At 43.7% G+C, this 23,787-nt stretch overlaps 1 protein-coding gene across 2 annotated transcripts in view; it reads left to right on the top strand.

Annotated features, from left to right (window-relative positions):
- The window catches only part of CEP120 (centrosomal protein 120), a 103,863-nt gene that overhangs the window by 16,234 nt on the left and 63,842 nt on the right, over window positions 1–23,787 (top strand). The window contains exons 3-10 of one of the 2 annotated variants that reach the window (XM_088475161.1): window positions 2,124–2,238; window positions 2,845–2,986; window positions 7,783–7,931; window positions 16,278–16,475; window positions 16,939–17,157; window positions 17,257–17,503; window positions 22,559–22,736; window positions 23,191–23,340. In XM_088475161.1, the coding sequence (XP_088331287.1) occupies window positions 2,124–2,238; window positions 2,845–2,986; window positions 7,783–7,931; window positions 16,278–16,475; window positions 16,939–17,157; window positions 17,257–17,503; window positions 22,559–22,736; window positions 23,191–23,340 (1,398 nt within the window). Of the gene's footprint in view, window positions 1–2,123; window positions 2,239–2,844; window positions 2,987–7,782; window positions 7,932–16,277; window positions 16,476–16,938; window positions 17,158–17,256; window positions 17,504–22,555; window positions 22,737–23,190; window positions 23,341–23,787 lie in introns of both variants that reach the window. The other variant, XM_088475160.1, reaches the window with a different exon arrangement.

Genomic DNA, 23,787 nt, shown 5'->3' with positions numbered 1-23,787 from the left:
TCAGGAAATGGGGGAGAGAGCCAGGCGCTGAACGATATCGTTAATGATATCGTTCAGCGGCTGTGCTCAATGTCATGAACAACATTGAGCACAGCCTGCCGGGGACACACTACACGATATCGCTCCGGGAGCATATCGTGTAGTGTGTACCCACCATTAGAGGTCTAGTTACTAAGCAGTGTTGGGAGACAGAGTGAAAAGTGATAAGGTGCCAGCCAATCAGCTCCCAACTGTCATTTTTCAAACACAGCCTGTGAGATGGTAGTTGGGAGCTGATTGGCTGGCACCTTATCATTTTTCACTCTGTCTCCTAACTGCTTAGTAAATAGACCCCTTAGAGATGTGTACCCAGCACTGATGTCCCATATGGCGGGACCTGGCAGGGTGCCGGCATCGGCAAGTGCATACACACTTGCTGATGCTGGCAGCTACAGCAGCGGCCATTCTGCATTCGGCAGCATGGCCCCCGCTTACGATATCACCTGTTTGACCTGCATGCAGGTACGATGGGCGATTTCGCTGATGACACGCGAGAGAGCGCATCGTCAGCGACAGTGGAAACACACTGGCCGATGTGCACGATATGTGATCCGATCCGACAACATATCGTCTAGTGTGTACCCAGCATAGATAAAAAATTGCCAGGCTACCTGTGAATCTGATTACTGAAGCACAATATGAGAATGCAGCTGCCCTGTGTCTATCTCTACAGTTGTTTCCCAGGCTCCTAGTCCTTTCTGTGCTTGGTGGTGGGCAAATACTGTACATTGCCCCCACAGGAAAAAACACAATGCCCCAAATGGAAAAATTCAAACACATTGTCGCCACATAGGAAAACTGTAAATACACTGAAAAAATACATTGACCGACACAGGAAAAAAAATACATTACCCCACACAGGAAAAAAAATACATTACCCCACACAGGAAAAAAAATACATTACCCCACACAGGAAAAAAAAAATACATTACCCCACACAGGAAAAAAAAAGCATATACATTTCCCCCATAGGGAAAAAATAAATTTTAAACACATTATCCGCTGTCAGAGATCCACACCCCCCCTAATCCCCCCCACCCACAAGACATTGCAGTAAGAGAGAGACACACAAATACAATATAAATATTTAACCAGGAGCAGACAAGGCAGGACACGCAGACTGGTCACAGTGACAGGGCTGGTTTGGCCGCTGTGCTGGGCTGGCAGGGTTTCTCTCCTCTTTCCTGTTTGCTTTTTTTGCGCCGGGGACGGTTAAAAAAAAAAAAAAGCGGCAACTGCAGGAGAGGACACACTCAGGCGGCGCTGGGGGAGAGATGACCATTAGAGGTGAGGGGAGGAGCCTCCTCCTCCGGCCAGACCGCCTCCTTCTCCCTATCCCTTACAGCCCGCAACGGCTGCCAGTGTACTATTAATGAGTCAGTCTGACTCATTATTAGTACCTGTCTGGTGCGGCCGGCTGCGGGCCCCCTTCATAGCGGCGGTCTCTGGTGCTATGCACCGGCTGTACCGCCGCTAGCTCCGCTGGACCACAGCCAATGTCAGTTGCTGTCCCCCCACAGCAACCGTCCACGTTCCCCAAACCTCCGCCGGCCCTAGGCTTGGAATGCCCCTAGGCATTTGCCTATGTTGCCTATGCCGGCTCTGGTACTAAACCCCGGGTAGAATGTATGGTTACATGCTGCATGTACCAGCACCACGTCGTGCATTGCTTCCTCCCATCTGCTGTGCAAAATAGAAGATGGAACTATGTGATGAAAAACCATCGTTAACGCCGGATTGGACCTACATACTGTACGATATATCGTTCCGAAAAGCGTCAAAACATATCGTACGATATATAGTGTGTACCCAGCTTAAAATGAGAAAAGGGGAAAAAAAATCTACTGGTGATCATTATCTATGGATGTTATGGAAGATTAATTTTGTATGCTGGGATTACCATGCTATTAAATTACCAAAGGATGTTTGAGAAAATCATTGTGCTGAATGATTTTCAAGGAAAAAACTTGAATTTTAGGTATTTGCTAAATTGGCAAAGGTCTCTGTGCTTGGGTTTAAAATGGTAACTTTGAGATATAAATAGATAAAACCTCTGTAAATAATACATGTTTGTCTTGTCGTAGGTTACAACGAACGCCAGTCAAGCTGCAGTGTTTTTCCTTGGATACCTTAACATCTGCGAAAGAGTCTGTTGGATATGTTGTATTAGACTTGAGAGCTGCTCAGGAAAAGAAACAGGTGATTATATTATCATTACTTGAAATGATTATCTTGGAATTGCTTTTAACATTATTTTCCAACAGCCCAGGAACCTTGATAAAATCCTTACTTTGTCACAAATAATGTAAAAATGCTAAACTACAATTTGGCAGCAGAAAATATCCAATCTGTCCACCTGTCCATTTTTGCCCATTTCAATGCGTATTTATTCAATTATTTTTTTTATTTTATTTATGGTGACTATTTAAGTTGTGGCCTAACAATGGAACAATTGCTGTTTAAGAAAATGTAAAATTTTTTGATTTGTCTTTTTAGACGGTTCGGTCAGATTCATTTCTCTGTTTTTTTTTTTTTGTTTTTTTTTTCGTCCTTGGTTCTAAGATTAAACAGTAACTTGGTTTTGTCTGTTCCATGTGAAATTCATTGCACACCTCTGTTTATCATAAATTGTGGCTTTCTAAGTGTGTCAAATAATCTGCCAGTGCTGTCTATGCTCTCCATAAAGGTATACACTAATTTGAAGTACAGATCTCATTGCATATTGTATCATTTTTCAAAATCAGTGACCCTTCGGCCCATTCAGGTTTTGCTTAGTGTCTAATTATGTTTCTGTGCTTTTAACAGGCTCCAAAATGGCATTCGTTACTGAGCAGTAAGTACACAAAATTTAAACCAGAAGTGCAGCTCAGTATTGGCTTGGAATCGGACACCAAACCTGCAGTTGATACTTTTAGAGCCAAGGAAGCTCCTCCACGAAGCAGTAAAGGTAGGTAGAGCTCTTCTAAATACTGAAACTCATTAAACTATTAATTTAAGATCTTAAACGCCACAATGTACAATTTTAGCATTAAGTAATGCGTAACAAAATAATAAAAAAAAAAAAAGAAAGAAAGAAATGATTATTAACATGCGACAGCGAGGAAACAAATACCAGCACCTGAAATAAATCATTGTTGGTTAATGCAGTCGATTCCTCCAAATTCGGAAAGTGAGTAAATACTCAAAGGGCTGGGGGCGGGAGGGGGCTTGGGCTGCAGAGGTCCCACAGTAATTCCTGACCATTTTTCCTAAAGATATGGATTTTAGAAAAAAAATGTTGTGCTCTAGGTCACGCAAACAAAACCTTTCAACGCTCAAAGGATGAAGAGCCCCTGTACCTGATTAAGTAGCAAAAATTCAGCACATGCAGGATTTTTTATATTCTCGCCCCTAATTGAATACCCCCCAATGATTAGCAACATCATAAACAGTAGCCGTAGAAGTTGTATGCTAAGGATATTTTCATACATTCCTCCCTATAAATAAACAGAAAAAATAGTGTTGGGGTCTTTGGAGTGTTTACATGCTCTTTTTGTGCTGCCTTATCTGTGTAGTTATACCAAGTCTCTATACTGGACACACTAGACATCTTGTATACCTTCAAGATATCACCTTTCAATGGTCTCCTCACTTTGGGACCACTGGGTATCCCAAAGCTGTCAGATGCAGGTCCCTTAACGTTTAATAAAAGTTTTCTATATATACAAAATAACTGATAGTGGCAATTTACCTGAAGGTCTTTTTTTTTTTTCTTCTTTCTTTCTTCCTTTCCAGGAGCGTGAAACTAGTGTTTTGTCTGAGTGCCAAGGGCTACATTACTGTGATCTGCAGCGGAAGCTGCCCAGTAATATACCCATATGGAGCACAGGGAGAGATGTATTAAATCAGCACATATCTTGCTGTTAAAGCAGCTTTTGCTTATGTGCATATGGATGCAAAGCAGGCAGCTTATATTGTTAAAATGGATTAAGCAAGTAATAGGTGGAAGTGGGGCAGAATAGTTCTCCCCTCTAGCGATGTCACATAACTCCTGCAGTCATTCTCCTCTCCCCAGAGCTCATCTTGGATATCAATACAAGTGTCACATTTGTGCAGATCTGGTGCATTTGGCACTTCTCACTGGTTTAATAAATCTCCCACATAGACTGAGATCCATAGAATGGAGAAAATATCTGTGGAGTACATTTATTACTTAGTGTTTTTTTTATGCTGAGTACAGATCTAACGATGTGTACCCAGCACGATCTCGTTAGCGATGCAAGTGCATACACACTTGCTGATGTTGGGAGCGACATAGTGACTGCGGTGGCCATGTTGCATTCGGCTGCATGGCCCTCGCTAACTGTCGCCTGTGTGCAGGTCCGACGGGTGATGTCGCTGACTATGCACAGGAGCGTGCATGGTCAGTGACATTGAGGGTACACACTAGACGATGTGTCCTATATGTCATCCGGCCGGATCGGATGACCTATAGTCTAGTAGTGTGTGTACTGGCCATTAGTGTTTCTGCTTTACATTAGCACCCCTGTGAGTTACAAAGTTGCAGTCTTTTTACCCTGCAGTGGTTTTAAACTCAGTCATAAGTCTCATCTCTACAAGTGGTTTATTTCAAAGCTGACAATTATCTGCTCTTTTGCCCGCAGAATTTGAAACCGCAATACTATTAGGTACCAACCTAGTATGTTTTGCACTTTAATATAGTGTTGCTGTTTTAAATTCTGCGTCCAAAAATTGTGCTAATGGGTGGCTTTGAAAAGCCCCAAGACAATACCTGACCATAACAAATCACTCCTAAGGTTCTCCTTTTGTCATTGGGTCATGAAGTCCTTCATACATATTTTTTTTTTTTTTTTCTTTCACTTTGCGTTTTTCTTATTTGCAGTCCTAGATATATACATAAACTGTAATGGATATCTTTGTATACACTATTTTATCTCCTTTTTTATTAATACTACCTTGTTCTTCATAATCCAGTTATGTGACCCCCTAACCCCCCCTACCTTACCATCACTCTTACCCCTGGAACGTCATCCACGTGTTCTGTTTTATATACCATCACCTATAGCACTGTCATGGCTGCACATACTGGACCTTATTTAGAGCTAAAAGCAATTTGAGACAAATGTAAAATGTGTTGGGGCATTTTGTTACCTATGCAGAGTTGGTCGCAAATGTGAGATAGTACCAGCTCTGCACAGGTAGCGAATGTGCCTCCCACCCGGGAAGCAATCAGGAAGCCGACTGCCTATATACCGGCAGCCGGCTTCCCGACTGTCAAGGGCGAAATGCTGGGCGTCTAGATGTAGACGCCCGCATTTCCCCGACGCCGGGAGACCGGCGCCCGGCATCACGATCGTAGTGATTCCGGGCACCGCGAGCAGACAGCCGCGGGGGGGGGGAGGGTTAGGTTTAGGGCTCCCGGGGGGGGGCTTAGGGTTAGGCACCCCCCCTGGAGGGTTATGGTTAGGCTTAGGCTAGGGGGAGGGAGGCTTAGGGTTAGGCACCCCCCGGGGGGACTTAGGGTTAGGCACCCCCCGGGGGGACTTAGGGTTAGGCACCCCCCGGGGGGACTTAGGGTTAGGCACCCCCCGGGGGGACTTAGGGTCAGGCACCCCCCGGGGGGACTTAGGGTCAGGCACCACCCGGGGGACTTAGGTTTAGGCAGCGGGAAAGGGGGTGATTAGGGTTAGGTACTTGGGGGGGAAGTTAGGGTTAGGCACCCCTAAGGAGGGTTAGGGGGGTTAGGTTAGTGGATACTTGCCTATCCACGATCGGGATTTCCAGCGCTGTCGGGCTTCCGCTGCGTCGCACTCTGCTCCTGTCGGGCTGCCGCTGATGGGAATCATACCCATTCCTCCCACCCTCTGCAAATTACAGAAGCAGCCATTCACACTTATATTAGTATTTATTTTTATTCATTTCCAGTTATTTATACAGCGCACACATATTCCGCAGCACTTTTACAGAGAATATCTTACCATTCACATCAGTCCCTGCCCCAGTGGAGCTTACAATCTATATTCCCAACCACATGATCACACACATACACACTAAGGTTAATTGGCTCCCCACAAAATTGACCAATCAGTATATATATTTGGAGTGTGGGAGAAAACCAAAGTATCCGGAGGAAACCCACGCAAGCACAGGGAGAATATACAAACTCCGCGCAGTTAGGGCCGTAGTGGGAATTGAACCCATGACCTCAGTGCTGTGAGGCAGTAATGCTAACCATTACACCGTCTGTGCTGCTGTTCACTTCTAGGGAATAGCTGAGAGCCAAGGAGTGTTCCCCATGTCGGTCTATGGTGGTCTCCCTCCGCACAGATTCTCTAAGATCTCAGCATAAGATACTTTAATATGCTGCTACTCTACCCTTTTCTTTTATCTGTAATCATTTTCTGCATTTTCTTATAATTGTATGTATGTCTTGTTTATTCACCTATTTTTCCTGTAATTTAACCCTGGAGATATTTCTCAATAAATCCTAAAACTTTTATCAGCGTTCTCTCTGTGCTCTAATGAATTCACATGCCTGGAGAGGCCCATGCTATATTTGTGTACTAACTGTGAGTTCAAGTGAGATTTAAGTGTCTGGCGAACGTAAGAGCGCTATTTTAATACTCTTCGTGGTGGTAGCTTAGATAAAACCCACGTCACAACCACCTAGCTACGTCAGATTGGCGTATCTGAGCATAGGCTGGGCACGGTGTTGTGACAAACTGGTAGCCTTCCTCTTCCCAAAAAGATTAGGAATAATGTTTTAAATGTAAAAAACAAAATGACAGTATGCAATACACTATAATCCTGCTATTAGATTGCAGCAGTTTGTTGCATAATTGTCTGGTTGGAGCATCAGATGTGGTCAGCGGATGTCATTATCATCTGCTAGCAAGTTGTACCAGGGGTTGAGTACCCGGAAGTCTTCCCCCTCCAAACTGGTGGCCATCTTGGGATGTGTTTCGTGTCGACATTGCTCTTATTTTACCTTGGCAAAATTTACATGCCCCCTCCAATCTGCCCTTTGGTGCCTTAAATCCAAGATGCGGCTAGGTTGTCAAAGGGTGCGTTTCCCGAAATTACATACGCATTTACATTACATTTGCATTACACATGCCCCTTAATCAGGATAACATTCCTGTCATCCCGATGAAGGGGCATGTGGCCCCGAAATGTTGATGTATAGCACCTATGACTGATTAAATCAGCATTTGTTTTACCTACTACAACGACTTCGAGTGCCGCCTCTTGTGGCCATGTATAGTGGGGACGCCGTTCCCACTAAAGGATGGCATCGGGGGTAGTATCATTGCTTTGCCATTGTGAGTGCCGGATCACTGCTGAGATAGAGAGAGAGATAGATAGATATATATATATATATATATATATATAATTTGTTTCCAATAAGTCCAGTGTATCTTCAGCTTCCATCATCGCTTGGATAGTTAACTTTTAGCAACCAATTGGTCTGTGACTTCGATATTTTCATTTTATATGTATTTGTATCTTATTAAAAGTACTTGGTAACTATTACTTTGCAAATGTTGGAGTACATAATTAAGAATGTGCTAAGAGTGGCTGATATATATTGTGTGTGTGTCTGTGAAATAAAGGCTATAAGAGTACACCTGAGAATCTCTGGACTGCAGCCGTTGGTTCTTTGGATGGGTGTAAAGTGGAGGAAAATAGATCTATTTATCTAGTGTGACATAAATTCTAATTTCCATGCTGTATTTTTCTTAGTGCTAGGTGAACTCCCTGGACTTGACCCAAAGAGCCTTGTTCCTATTCTGAATGAAACCGAGGGCTACCATCAAATTGGGCCAGTGGACTACTGTAAAGACTATTTTGTTTTCTCTGTAACTGTTGCTTTTGCAACACAATTGGAGCAGGTAATGGCAAGTGTAATAACTACTTTATGACCAGCAATTTACTTAATTACGTTTAATGTAGGCTTTTCTTTTCCAGAGCATCCATTTTAAATATTTGTGAGTATTTCCCATATAACATAATTTTTGTTTTAAGTGATTATATTACTGAAGCTTCAAATCGCATACCTGTCACTGTTGTCTAAGCACAGTTTTTGCTCTGACTTGTGTAGTCCATGCTGAGCTATAGGTGTAGTATGCACACGTTTAAACAAGGAGGCTCTTGTGTAACTGTGATTCCTTAATGGTGATTTATTGTTTTAACCAGTAATTCTGGAGCTACACTTGCTGCTGCAATGTGTTCTTGCTCTTTCATCCAGTGGGGCATACTGGAAATCGTAAGGTATAGTGAATGAAGAAAGGAGCCTGGGCACTATCAATCAGACTCCTCCCCCTTTTTCCCTTTGGCAGTGTCGCTGGGCATGCATAGGAAGACCTGTAGGGGAGCGGGTTCTGAGTCCTCTTATGGCCGGCAGCATGATCTCAGTGTGTGGTCTTCTGTGGGGGAAGACATCCCAGATGGCTACTTCTGTAGTTTGGTTCCCCGGCATTACCTCCGTCATTGGGCAAGGTTTCTTACCGTGTTCCAGAGAAGAGAGCTGAAGGGAAGTAGATTCCTTGCCACTCTTCATTGCTGGACCCAGGGGGATGTTCTACCTGTTGCACTTTTCCTTATGGATGCAAATCCTGCATAGAAAAGCCCACCAGAAATGGCCTTAACCTACAAACAGTCAGTGCCAGCATTCCAGGGTGTGTGTGTTTAATTTTTATCTCCCAATCTACTGTATTTTCAATATTTTGAAACGACTGAGAGGTTGAGTACTCCCAATAACATTCCTGAAAAGGGGGCTATTAAGGTATTTGCCTGTACTAACTGTCAGGTAAAATTTCCTAGTGAAAGGTCAGAACCATTTGTGCGATTTGGGAAATAGAGGTTTAGAGCCCTCATCTGGTGGAACTGGTTTTGGACAAAGCTGTCACTTTCGTGGTAACAGAACTTTTAAACAGCCGCTAAGGATCGGACCCTGAAGTCCCATTTGGCTTTGTACAAATTATGTTAGGGAAGTGGCAGTACCTGGGGCCTCCCAGCACTCTCTTCCAGGTGGTCAAGCTGATTTGGTCGCAGGAACTGGCCAAGTCAGTGCAGTCCTCCTCCTCGTTAAAAAATGTAGTTTAACTTAGAAGAGGCTGCATGTGGCTGCTATTCTGTCTAGAGAGGGATTCTCTTCAGATCTATCCTCATTAGGGAATACGGAAGGGTAGTGTCTAGATGCCCTTCACCGAGCGGACGCTGAGGTCATCAGTTACTATCCAATTGAATAAAGGGGGAATAGTAACCTGTGGCGAGCGAAGCAAGCCACCATGCCTGAAGCATGGCGAGCAGAAAAATTGCTACTATCGATGGCCAGATGCTTCAGCGGAGACAAGATAACAGCGTTGTGACGGCATAGAACTGCACTTCCGCCCTCACTCGACTTTCAAAGAAGTTCCAGTCCATTATCAACTGCAGACGGCTACAAGGGTTAGGTAAAGGACTCCACAGAAAGTAGAATGCTCCTATTGCTAGGTTGTCAGAGGTAACTAGTATTTCTTCTTCAGGGTCCATAGGCTCCACAGGGAGACCTTGGGGGTGTAGGTGATGGGAATCAATCCGGGCACCACGCAGTTAAAGCTTTAGCTCCCAGGATGCACTGGGTCCACTCTCCCTATACCCCGGAGCCAGAGGCACCTCAGTTTTGTTGGTGCCTGGCCGCAGTCTGGTCACTATTTCGCAGGGGGGGGCGTTTAGACAGCCCCTAATGCTTAATTTATTTATTTTATGTTATGTTAGTTTTACCCGCATATTATAGCAGTCGATACCTCCAGTCTCAGGGGACAGATCGGAGGTGCTGGGTGAGGACGCGGGCTCCGGCCATCGCATTCCACTGGACCACCAGGGACTTATTGGTGTAGGAAACAAGCATCCCAGGGGTTAATAACTGGCCAGGGAAACAGCTTCCCTGTTCAAGCGGCTCCTCCCCTCAGCTCAGGGCACCTTTCCACTGTGGTCTGGCTTCCCTGAGTTGCTCTCCTCCAGACACGCCGCCTCTGAGCTCTCCCGCGGCCATTTTCTCTGGTGCAGTCGCAGTTCTCCCAGGACAGCGTGGTCCGGTCCCCCTGCATACCTCTCCCCCCCCAGTCCTCCTCCTCCGTGTCAGCGTACTCTCCCCAGGGTCAGCGTATGTAGCGCTATTTCCTACCAGACACTGCGCCTGTGAAGTTGAGTATAGTGCCGCTTTGCAGCGTCTTTCCTGCATTGTATGTGACTTGTGATAGCACTGTCTCTCTCTCTCTCTCTCTCTCTATCTATCTATCTATCTATCTATATATATATATATATATATATATATATATAATTTTTATTTTTTTGCTCGCTCGTCAATATTGCTGAAGTCTGTCACATACTGTTGTATACTGCCCTGTGCCATATCTTGGCAACGGGTTCCTGCAGCTTGCATAAGACAGGACCAGTATATTGCTCCCTGTTAGTATCTATACATACTAGTGGTTGCTTTGTACACAGTGCGCTATTGTGCGTCATTTACCCTGCGAACATGTCTGACAAGGGTAATGGACACATGCCTGTACTTTTATCGCAAACTTGCAGACTATGTACTGCGGTTTTGAGTGAGGAGGATGATGTGGTTCGGGATGGGTTATGTATGAAATGTTATAATTCGCCATGTGCCCCAAACCCCCCGACAATCAGTACAGGAGCCCCCTCGGGCGTTTTTTTTTTCTCAGATGCTGGCCTCTATTGTGGACCGCCTGGTGGTCTCGACTGTTCCTCCTATGGGGGTACCACAGCAGCCTGTCCCTAACTCACAGGGGCTTCCACTGATTGTGCAGACCCCTCCTGTACCACAGCAGGCAGTCATTCCCACTGTGGGATTATTATAGGGTGGTCCTCCACCATGGGTGGAAGTGTTCTCTACCACAGTATAGAGTCTGGCTACGACCTCTATGCCCATTCAGATCATGTTGCAGAGTGAGAAACCTGTAAGACCAGCTAAGCGTCCTGTGTTGTCATCTCAATCGATACAGCTATCAGAATCTGAGATGTCATCTGATGACGGAGAGGTGGCTGATGCCTCTAACCCTGACTCCCCTCGGCAAGAGACGGAGCCAAGTACGGAATTAATATTCCTGCCTTGGTGCGTGCGGTCAGGTCCGCATTGGTTATAGAGGATAACAAACCAGCCCCTAAATCCCTCTGTTTTAACAGAGGGAATATTGCCGAAGACACCTTTATCAGATCAGCTGGTGGATCACATGGCTGAGGCCTTGTAAGAGGTATCAACCTCAGAAATGTTTGACCTCATGTTACCCATTTCCTGAGGCTCATTGTAAGAAGTGGGAATAACCCCCTGCGGTGGATTCACACGTTACACGATTAATTAAAAGTGCAACATTACCTATGCCTTCCATTTCTTCCTTTAAAGGATCCTACGGATAGGAAAATTATGGCTGTCATGGCAGCCCATCTGCGGAATCAGGGTATCCGGCTCCTACCATATCTGGACGATCTCCTCCTGTTGGCGAGTTCTCCGGAAGTGCTTCACCGCCACCTAGAACTGACAGTGGCTTGTCTACAAGCACAAAGGTGGTTAATCAATTGGAAAACGTCCTCACCAGTTCCCTGACAGAGGATGGTTAATTTTGGGAGCCTTTCCGGACTCTCTCCAGCAGAGAATCTATCTGACTCCAGAAAAGATCTCCACGCTGCAGCTGCGGGTACGCAGATGTCTCCACAGTCACCGGGTGTCAGTCCACTCAGCTATGCAGGTTCTGGGATCCATGGTGTCCACATTTGACATGGTGGAATATGCTCAGTTTGATTCCAGGTCCCTGCAGGGGCTGATTCTCTCCAGGTGGAACGGATTACCCAATCGGATAAGAGCTCAGATGATGTTACTCTCTACGGAGGTACGTCTGGCTACAGACCTCTCATCTTACCAAGGGTCGCCCCTTTTGGATACCGGACTGGATACTCCTAACAGATACCACTCTCCAGGGATGGGGTGCAGTGACCGGTCCACACTCCTTTCAGGAGCAGTGGACCACTGTAGAGGCATCCCTGCCCATTAACAAATTGGAACATCGGGCTGTGTACAGGGCCCTTATGATGGCAAAGCCGTGCAGGTTCAGTCCGACAACGCCAACACAGTGGCTTACATCAACCATCAGGGAGGTTCTTGAAGTTGGGCAGCAATGACAGAAGTGTCACACATTCTGACATGGGCAGAATCTCATCTTCCGGCTATTTCGGCAGTGTTCATTCCGGGAGTTCTCAATTGGAAAGTGGACTTTCTCAGCTGTCACGACATGCATCCAGGGGAATGGTCTCTTCACCAAGATGTTTAATTCTAGTGGACAAATGGGGTCTCCCAGAGTTGGACCTCATGGCCTCCTGACACAATCACAAGTTACCAGTGTACGGGTCCAGAACAAGAGATGCCGAAGCAAGCCTGGTGGATGCTCTGTCAGTAAAATGGACCTTCTGGTTTGCGTGCCCATTTCCTCCAGTCTCCCTGCTTCCTCGAGTTCTTCGGAAGTTAAAACAAGACAGAGGCACTGTCCTGCTGGTGGCTCCAGCTTGGCCCAGACGTCATTGGTATTCAGATCTTCGGAGTCTCTCCATCGACACTCCATTTCTGCTGCCTCAACGTCTGGACCTGTTGTCTCCGGGTCCTTGCCTTTATCTGGACCTGGATCATTTGTCTTTGACTGCGTGGCTCTTGAGACATCCCTCCAAAGGTTTCTCTAGCTCAACACGATGCTTAGAGCGCATAAGCCTGCCTCTACCAGGATCTACCAGAGTGGCATACATATTTCCAGTGGTGTCGTACAAGAGCTTACGACCCTCAGGTCTTTCGAATCTCCAGAATACTGGCATTCCTTCAAGCTGGACTGGACTTCGCCCTACGTCTGGCCTCGTTGAAAGTGCATGTCTCTGCCCTATCTGTGTGGTTCCAATGTAGAATTGCTCTGATTCCGGATGTCCACACCTTCCTCCAGGGTGTCCTCCGGATTCAACCTCCCTTTGTCCCCCCAGAGGCTCCTTGGGATTTGGCAGTAGTTCTTCGGGCCCTCCAGGGTCCTCCCATTTGAACCACAAGATTCTGTGGAACTTAAGTGGTTGACAGCTAAGACTCTCTTTTTCTCCTGGCTATTGCATCCGCAAAGGGGGGTCAGATTAGGGAGCGCTCTCCTTTCCTCCCTTTCTGATATTTCACCAGGACAGGGCGGTGCTTCGTACTCTCCCTGACTTCCTTCGTGGTTTCTAGTTTCCATATTACTCAGGAAATTATTGTACCGGCCATCTATCACCAGACCTCTTGGCAGGTGAGGCCTCATTGGATGTGGTCCGCGCCCTCAGGATTTATCTGGACCGTACAAGTTCTCTTTGGAAATCAGACTCATTGTTTGTGCTCTACAGATTTCACAAGAAGGGATGGCCAGCCAATAAACAAAAATTGGTTAAATGGCATCGTGTGACTATCTCAGAAGCTTACACACAGGCAGGCTTGCCTGTTCCGACTTCTGTTAAGGCTTATTCTACTCTGTCTGTGGGTCCCTCGTGGGCAGCTCGCCATGGTGCCTCGGCTGCTCAGCTTTGTAAGGCGGCCACGTTGTCTTCTGTCCAGACCTTTCTAAGGTTCTATGCATTTGCTGCCTTCGCCTTTTGGGTGCCGGATTCTCCTCTCAGTGCAGGAGTGTCTCGACTGCTTTGGGACATCCCCAAGGTCTCCCTGTGGAGCCTATAGACCCTGAAGAAGAAAATGAGTTATGGTAAAAACTTAACCTTTTGTCAACTCTTTCTTCGAAGTCCACAGGGCACTCGCCCTGACGCACCTGGCTTCATATGGGCCATATTGCTGGTCACCGGTTTTCCGTCTCCTTTTCTGTGACAGTGCTTCTTGAGTGTACCAGACTTCCTTCTCTATTATCCTCCTCCGGCCTTTGGCTTTATTACCAACTGAAGTGCCTCTAGCTCGCGGGCGGGGTATAGGGAGAGTGGACCCAGTGCATCCTGGGAGCTAAAGCTTTAACTGCGTGGTGCCCGGCTTGGTTCCCATCACCTACACCCCCAGGGTCTCCCTGTGGACCATATGAACTTCGACGAAAGAGAGTTAACAAAGGTAAGTTACCATAACGCTCTATTTCAATTCTAGGTAGTACTTTAATGGATAGCATGGATAGGAAAATTTACGCTACCTGAGATCCCAAAAGCGAGTTACTCTCTGTAATGGAGCATTTTGGAGAACTTAGAGGAAGTTTCTGTATACACAAGCTTAATTCCGACTCTGATTTCAGCTACAGGATTTTTATGCAGGACTTTGTCTCTGCTCCTGGCAGCCAGATACAGAGGCTGAGGACTCGAGTCTCTTCTGCTTACAGTAAAAGTGATGTTTGAAGCCAAGGAAATAATTTTGTCCAATTCTAGTCCTGAGAGACCTTTTACTTCACTTATCTGCTCCAAAACTGATGGACCGTCCTTTCAATTCTTCAGACAGCAGAGTGGTGTTAAGGGCCAGGCTCTCACACATGATTAACCCTCGGCTTCTCATAGTGGACAAAGGAAAAGTAAACAGGCCTGGGTGGCTTCAAGCTCAGCAACTACACTGATCGATAAGAAGCCAGCATGACAGTATCTGTGGTGGGAGCTCGCCTGTTGCACTTCACAGACAAGTAGATGGAATCCACTTTGCATGCCTAGGTGTGAAGGAAATCTTCTCAGTTAGGTATATCCTAGATTTAGCTGGTCTACCTCAAAGCATTTATTTTCTACACATCTTCGTCGGGATCTATTGAAGCATATGGTATTGGAAGGAGTGACTCAGACTTTACTCTCAGTAGGAGTAGTTGTTCCTGTGAACCAGAGGTGGTTTGGGTTCTATTCCAACCTTTTCCTGGTACAGAAGCAAGATGGGTCTTTACAATCCATTCCCAATTTGAAATCTTTGAACATTCACCTGCAGTTTCAAACTGTCATTTCTAGTTCAGAGCCCATTGCCAAAGCTCCCACTGTGCTCTCTAAGATGATGTCGGTCATGGTCACAGTTCTCCGGTCCAGAGATGTAACGGTCATCCACTATCTGGTCAGTTTTCTCATCTAAACAGACTCTCTCCGGTGATCTTGCTTGGTCATGTAAGACAGACAGAGGAGATTCTGAAATCTCATGAGTGGGTTATCAACTACTCGAGGTGAAGTTAATCCTGGCACATGGATGGTTGTTTCTAGCAATGCTGTTGGACAGTGTGGAAAAAAAAAAAGGGTCATTATCTCAAAGAACAAGATTCTATCTTTGCAGAGACTAGTCATGTCATATAGCACATATCCTATATGAAGTGAGAGGCCGATTGTAGACTAGGGTTATTTGCATACTTGACTTCAGCAAATGAGCCAATGCTGTCACTTGCAGATGGATCACTTCTGGTGTAAATTGGTTATGAATGTAAGGTCAGTAGATGTCCGGACACAGGCTGTAATCGGACATCTTCTGATCACATTGTGATTGTCTGGTTCCATTAAATGTGTATCTCCATATTATTTTATGAAATGTCCTTTTTGTAGTTGTAAGCATATTACGACTTTTATATATGTACAGTTTGTGCCATGGAATGTTTGTATATAATGGTTTCTGAAATGGTGTTAGATAAGATAGTATATCGTACAAACAATTCCATTTTTTATGCTGGGGCCACACATGCTGCAGCTTTGGGTAGTTGTACCAATATTGCCCTTTGCTACTGTCCCTTTCACTGGAACTGATTAGTTGTTTTTTCTTCTTCAATATACAGGTTGAGTCTCCCATATCCAAATATTCCGAAATACGGAATATTCCAAAATACGGAATTATTTTGGCATGACTGAGATAATAAAACTTTTGATTTTTGATGGTTCAATGTACACAAACTTCGTCTAAGGCACAAATTATTAAAAATATTGTATAAAATTACCTTCAGGCTGTGTGTATAGGGTGTATATGAATCATAACTGAATTTTATGTATGTACACAAACTTTGTTTGAGACACAAAATTATTGAAAATATTGTATAACATTACCTGCAGGCTGTGTATATAAGTTGTATATAACACACAAATGCATTCTGTGTGTATATTTGGGTCCCATTCCCAAGAAATTACATTATGAAATGCAAATATTCCAGAATACGGAATATTCCGTTATCCAAAATACCCCTGGTCACAAGCATTTTAGATATCGGAGACTCAACCTGTAATAATTTTTTTATATCTGCTTTCAGCTAATCCCAAGTACTTTGAGGCTCCCTGAATCACAGCCAGAATTTTTCTTCTACTATTCCTTGCTGGGAAATGATGTCGCAAATGAGCCTTTTACAGACTTGATCAATCCAGACTTTGAGCCAGAGAGAGCATCTGTGAGAATACGTAGCAGTACGGAAGTACTCTGTGTGTTTCTTTCTGTGCAGCCTAAAATTCAGGTAAGTACTGCCCTCTGAAAACAGGAGGTGATGCATGCTACACTGTGATCTCCTTTGTATACAGACTAAAAATATTGGGGTCATGCATTGTATGCTAACCAAACCTAATGACGTATGGGTTTTATGTGCATCTTAAGACGCCATCCTTTGTCTCTGACCTGGGGCTCATTTTAACAAGTGCTTATCGAGGCATCATATACTTGTACTAAAGTCGCATAATCACTTTTTACACCCCAGAAATTATAAACACTGGAATTTATTCCTTATCTGCTCGCAACAGCCAGTTGTAAGCATCATATATACAGTTGCTGCTATCGCTAACAGTATCAGCGACAGCAGGAATGTGTATTTTTTTTATTTTTCCCTTTTCCTTTCATAAATGCGACTATCATTTTATTGTACGACGTTACCAATCTGATTTTACACAACCGTTCCCCCTCCCTTTTCCTTTGTATTTTCAAAGATACATCTATGTTGTGGTGATCAGTCTCTTGGCAGCACAGATATTCCTTTAACAGGATTGCTGAAGAAAGCCAGCACAGAAATAGAGCACCACCCAGTGGTCATTGAAGGTGCATTCATCCTCTCCCCACCTAACCGAGCCAAACAGCCATCTGTGGCGATGGAAAGCTCACCAACCATAGGGGTTTCAGTTGCTCTGCATAAAGAAGTGAATTTACAGGTATTGCGGCATTAAGAAGCATTGTTTTAATTATTAGTTTGACAAACTATTTTTCTGCTGTGTGATTCATTTTAAATATGCTGCTTTCTTTGATCTTAGTCTTCAAATCGTCTTAAAGAATTTAGTGAAAGTGCTGTAACTGGGAAAGAGCCATCAACGCCACCTAAAAATTCAAAAGATCCAAATAGTTTACCACCTATACATGAGCGGTTTGATTCTCCGCCTACTAAAGAAGAAGCTACGGAGAGTGAAGTTGAGAGCTTGCAGTCTGTGCATGCAGAGCCAGCAACTTCTCAGAAACAAAGGTTACTAGAGGCTCCAGGGCCGTCTGAGCTTCCTCTAGCAGGTAATTGGCAATAACGTAACATTTTTATACCTTAGGGGTATATTTACTAAAGCTTCTAAAACAGTGGTGATTTTGCCCATAGCAACCAGTCAGATTCTGTGTATCATTTTCTAGAATGCAATGAAATAACTAGAATCTGATTGGTTGCTATGGGCAACATCACTTGTCTGTTTTAGAAACTTTAACAAATCTACCCCTTACAGAAGGATAAAATACCAACCAATCCGCTTCTAACTATCATTTTACATGCTATGCTTGAAAAATGACAATTAGAAGCTGATTTGTTGCTAATTTATCTCTCTCCACTTTATATCACCAAGGCTTGATACATCTCACCCTGAGTCTTTCCAATGCACATCAGTTATAATGCAGCAATTTGACACTGTTGTGAAATGTTATCTCTGTTTCTATGGAGCATATTCTATGGAGTTATTTGTATAGACTAACATGAATCAACAATACCACTCTAGGTTTCATTTTGTGACAACATTGGGTCCCTTGTAGTGCGCCCCTGTACGCTTACTCTGTGCTCATCAATGTTTCCCCTGAACGGGCTGTACATCTGCTGTGGTATTGTGCCTGCCAATCCTTAAACAATGCTCACAATGTACATGCAATGCCTAGTGCCCATCTGAACTGCAAGTCAGAGAAACAGCACGGATAGTGTTGATATGGAGAACAATTCCGAATTCCTGCTTGACTTTGGCATAGAGGCAAGGTGCTGTAAGAGTCATTTTCTTCCACAGGGAAAATTACCATGCACAATTTTTATAATCCTAAATTTGTATGTTTCTCATGGAAGAAGTAGAGATTTTTCCCACATTCTTAATGTGTGTTTGATTTTGCGACTTTGTCTTATCAGCTCCAGGAGACTTTTTTTTTTTTTTTTTTTTTAAGGCAATGACCTCTGGTTGGGGATTAATAACCAATATTTGTTTTAAATTGGCAACCAGTGATTTGTCAATAGATATTAAGTTGTTTCAGGTACAGAAAAACACAACTGTCCTGTTATAGTTATAGTATAGTGGTTGTTGGATAAGAGCTGACAAAACAGAGATCTTGGTCATTCCTATCTGTGGCGATACAGGTCAATGTAAGGTTTACTTATTTGGGCCTGTGCCATGATTACAAAGTGTCATCTTATATACAGTGGTGGCTAAAAAAATTGCGGACACTTTTTGAAATGTTGAATGTTTTTCAGCTTTGAATGCTTATAAAAAGTGTTACACTTCACGCAGTGCAATTATTCATATACCAAATGAAAGGAAATTTAATGCTGAATTCAACACAATAAACAGAGGTCAAATATTTGCATTACAAGGGAAGTTATGCAATGAAATCAACACTTAGGGTGAAAATCCCTGTGTACTTATGATGTTACTGTCCTATCAGTATTTCGTTGGGTATCCTTTTATTTTTCAAGACAGCAGCACAGCGACGTGATCCAGGATTGTGGTGTTAAGTGAAATGGTCTTTCGTATGCAGCAATTGCAATTGGTGGGAATATGACAACATCAGGAGTACGAAAGTTTTGTTTACGCTATCAGGTAACACAGTCTATACAAAACAAAGAAGGAAAAGGCCGGAAAAAGTGCACAACAGCTGTTGATGATAGGAGAATAAAAAGAATTTGCGTCAGGGACAGATGGATGTCATCTGCGGTCATTAGCAGTAAACTGAGTGCAACTGGTGTGTTTGTCAGTGCAAGAACGGAACGGAGAAGACTAACGGAGATTGGCCTAAAAGGTAGGATTCCCCGAAAAAAGCCGTTGCTGAATAAAAAGCAGCGGCAGTTGATAAACATTAAAATTTCATAAGGTGTCCGCAATTTTGGCAACCAGTGTATAAAATGCATTGGTTTGTTTGTCCGGTTATGCATTCGGATACCCCTGCAATGATTGGGATTAAACCAACGCGAGGTGGTATAGTTGGATACTGGCCAGGTTTTAGAGGGGTTAAGGTCCCAGTCGTACCTCCTGTTGGTGTACACTGGGCAGAACTATGACCTGGGGAGCCTGTTCAGAGACTTTCACTGGATGGACTTGGATGAAAACTTCAGAGTGGTAACATTGGATCCCAGAAGACCTACTAGGGGGTTGAGGTCCCAGCCGAACCTCCCATTGGTGTACACTGGGCAGAACACTAACCTGGGGATGCTGGGCAGAACTTTGACCTGGGAAGACTTTCTGGGCCTTCCACTGGATGGATTTGGATGAAAACTTTACAGAGCAGTGGTAATTGGTCTGGGATACCTAATGGAGTGTTTGAGGTCCTGGTCGGACCTCACAGTGGAGTGCACCAGGCAGAACTTTTACCCAGGGAGCCTGTTCTGGGCCCTCCACTGTATGGATTTGCCGACATCACAACACTTCTTTATTAAGAAAACAATGTATACCCTTATAATTACTTCTCCAAAACTTCCTTCTCTGGTGAAGTGGGAGTCAGATTTGTCATGCTCATTAACTGATGAAGATTGGCAGTCAGTCTTTCACACCTGCTTTAAGATTTCTAAATGTGTCTCTCGTGGAATAATTCTATAAACTCCTCCATAGATGGTACCTCATCCCAGAGAAGCTACATATGATTTGGCCCACGATTTCTAATTCCTGTTGGCGACACTGTGGTCAAATAGGTATTCTATCACACATGTTTTGGTCGTGTCCCAAGTTACTTACATTATTGTCACTTGTATTTAAACTTATTGAACAGGTTCAGAAAATCTGATTACCCCAGATCCTCTAATATCGATCTTTCATATATATCATGTGAACCTTACTTATAACGACCACTATATTATGGGGCACATACTTATTATGACTAAACTACTAATTGCTCAACAATGGAAATCGAATGTTGCTACTGATATACAAACTATTGAAAATAAGGTACAAGCGCATTATGAATTTGAAACAGCTGGGGTACTTTATTCAGCCTCAGTATCTAACCCCCTGATTCGTTGGTTCGCTTGGAGTGAGTATTGGAGTCACAAATGCTCCTTGAGTTAAAACATTGATTTGAACTAGTTATAATAATAATAAAATAAACTAAAATAAAATTATGCATTGTATTAAAGGTTTTTTTGACCACAATTCAAAGTAAAGTTATTATGGTACAATTGGGTATTTTGTCAATTTCTGTTGTGCCCTGGTGCAGATTGAATATGTGATCCAATCTGTATTTGACTGCTGTGTTCATGCTTTCTACTCTATCTATGGTCCATTCGGACCAAATGATTTGTTTGGTTGGGATTTATCTCTTCTAGCTTTTTGATTTTTAATTTGTTTTATTCCCAATTTATGTTTCTTCTTTGTATGTTTTTCTGAAAATTAATAAAAATGTAATATTTAAAAAAAAAAAAAAAAAGAATACCATGTATACTTCTCAGCATCATGCAAACTGGACATTGCCATCATAGTAAATCACTTCCATTGTTACCAAACGTTATGCCTCCTGTGTATACTATACTGTCCCCTCAGTTTGGTGATGTTGTCTGTGACTGGGATGTGTGGTTACTCAGTTTGGTGATGTTGTCTGTGACTGGGACGTGTGGTTACTTAGTTTGGTGATGTTGTCTGTGACTGGGACGTGTGGTTACTTAGTTTGGTGATGTTGTCTGTGACTGGGACGTGTGGTTACTTAGTTTGGTGATGTTGTCTGTGACTGGGATGTGTGGTTACTTAGTTTGGTGATGTTGTCTGTGACTGGGACGTGTGGTTACTTAGTTTGGTGATGTTGTCTGTGACTGGGACGTGTGGTTACTTAGTTTGGTGATGTTGTCTGTGACTGGGATGTGTGGTTACTTAGTTTGGTGATGTTGTCTGTGACTGGGATGTGTGGTTACTTAGTTTGGTGATGTTGTCTGTGACTGGGATGTGTGGTTACTTAGTTTGGTGATGTTGTCTGTGACTGGGATGTGTGGTTACTTAGTTTGATGTTGTCTGTGACTGGGACGTGTGGTTACTTAGTTTGGTGATGTTGTCTGTGACTGGGACGTGTGGTTACTTAGTTTGGTGATGTTGTCTGTGACTGGGATGTGTGGTTACTTAGTTTGGTGATGTTGTCTGTGACTGGGATGTGTGGTTACTTAGTTTGGTGATGTTGTCTGTGACTGGGATGTGTGGTTACTTAGTTTGGTGATGTTGTCTGTGACTGGGATGTGTGGTTGTTTAGCCACTGTGGATATGTTTGCTGAATTTGGAAGCTGAGAGAAATGTGATTCATTAACTGCAGCTCCATGTTCTCCTGTATGTCAGAGCCCAAGTCTTCACCACCCACCCGATTCAGGGTTCTGCTGCAAACATTACATGTTACTTCATTAGCCACAGCTGACACAATATTCCCTCTTATGCTGGCCATACACGCTACAATTATCGGGGCAATCGCCAATATCAGGCGGATCGCCCCGATAATTGTAGCGTGTGTGCGGGCGACCGAGGGTTAAATATTGCTCGGTCGGGCATGCAGGATTGTCCAGCATGCCCGTCCGATGCGATATTTACCCGGTAACTGTCGGCCACATCGGGCAGTGTATGCCCAGCGCGGCCGACAGACAGACATTTCCTGTGTTCCTTCCTACGGAAGGAACGGGGAAATGTCTCCTCCCCCGGGGGCGGAGCGCAGATGTCGGGCTATACACTGAGATTTCTCTTACAGTGTATGCCGGCGACATCTGCGGCTGGCAGCCGGCCAGATAAAATGTCTGTCGGTCTGACAGACATTTTATCTGGCTGTGTATGCCCAGCATAAGTAATAAATATCTCCTCTGTTGAAAGACTAAATAGTTTTCTGTTTGGAACCTGAAGTTACTATCTTCATTGTTTAGATTTGCAGTCCTCTACTTTCATATCACCAGTAAAAACAATTTCATCTTTGCAAGGCTGACTTTAAAAGTAAGATAGCCTATAATGGACTTTATATATGTCATCATACATTTGTGCAGAAATCGTTCCTGGTGGTGAGGTTGGGGTTATACATAGGGAGTCCTGGTGTAAAGATATACATTCTTTGTATGATCTGCATTATAACTATTACAGAACTCCTGTCTTCTGATAGCAGGAGCCCAGTCACCGATGCCTATTGCACACAGTGCTTTGGACGCTGTCAGGAGCGTTTCTGAATCTACTTCTGGACCGAAAATAGCAGTGCCCCCAGCCGCACACCACTTCTGCTTCTCCCTTGATTTGAGAAGTATCAGTAATATTGATGCTGGGTTTCCTGTAAACTGTATGCTAAGGTACAGTATTCTAGTTTTTGCTTCCATTTTATTTATCTTTTTTAATACACCTCTTAGATGTCATTCTGTTTCTCGCTAGTCTGTTGGATATTGTTTTGTACATGTAAATTCCCAATCCCCAATGGTCTAAATAGTTTGAGAGAACAAACTTTGTATTCATCTGGCTGCTTCCTGGGTTCTCCAACACTTCACCTGACAGCTGAATAAATCCTGCCTAATGGCAGAAATAGGGGCGCTATAGAACTCCTGGGAGAACTCCTTGCTAAATGACCACTTTATCTTTGTCAGCCTGTACATTTAACATGTCCATTCTTCACTCCCAATGTGATCAGTATTTAGGCTTATTAAACCATTTGGTAGATCCAATATCTATGATAAATACAAATAAATTGCTCACGTTTCTAAGCCCATTTACCTTTTTTTTTTTCATGCGTTTTTTTTTTTTTTTTTTCAGGTACTCTTACCCATTTTTTGGCAGTGCAGCCCCTATTATGACTAACCCTCCCGTGGAAGTACGAAGAAATATGGAGGTTTTCTTACCACAGTCTTACTGTGCATTTGACTTCGCAACTTTGCCTCATCAGCTCCAGGAGACGTTCTTAAGGTACTGAGCTCTGGTTGGGAATTAAGAAATTGTATTTGTTTTAAATGTAGCAGTCACTGTTATCTATTGGTAGTTATGAAGTTATTTCAAGTATAGAAAAGCACAAGTGAGATGTTGGTGTATTGGTCGGTGGATAAGAGCAGACAAAGCAACAGCGATGAAGCGACCGCAACTTGCTCATCTTTCTTGCCAAGACCTTGCTAGTTGTAGTATCTGTGGCGATACATATCATGTTTAATTGTAAACTTCTGAGATTTACTAATAAGTGGAAAACTACAGCTGAATTGACATTTAACACAATATCCTTTTCTCGTATATTATTGCATGTCCTGTATACCATAGTATTTGGTTTATGACAAGCTATCTGCTTTGACAAATAAGAATGCTTCCATCAAAGAAGATGGTGTGATCCCTTTAAGACAAGAATAGTTGCTCTGTATGATATGC

Source organism: Taudactylus pleione, unplaced genomic scaffold, assembly GCF_031769625.1.
Source record: "Taudactylus pleione unplaced genomic scaffold, aTauple2 ptg000162l, whole genome shotgun sequence".
NCBI classification, from domain to species: Eukaryota; Metazoa; Chordata; class Amphibia; order Anura; family Myobatrachidae; genus Taudactylus; species Taudactylus pleione.
The sequence above is the reverse complement of the archived record's forward strand: the minus strand, read 5'-3'. Positions and strand labels throughout refer to the sequence as shown.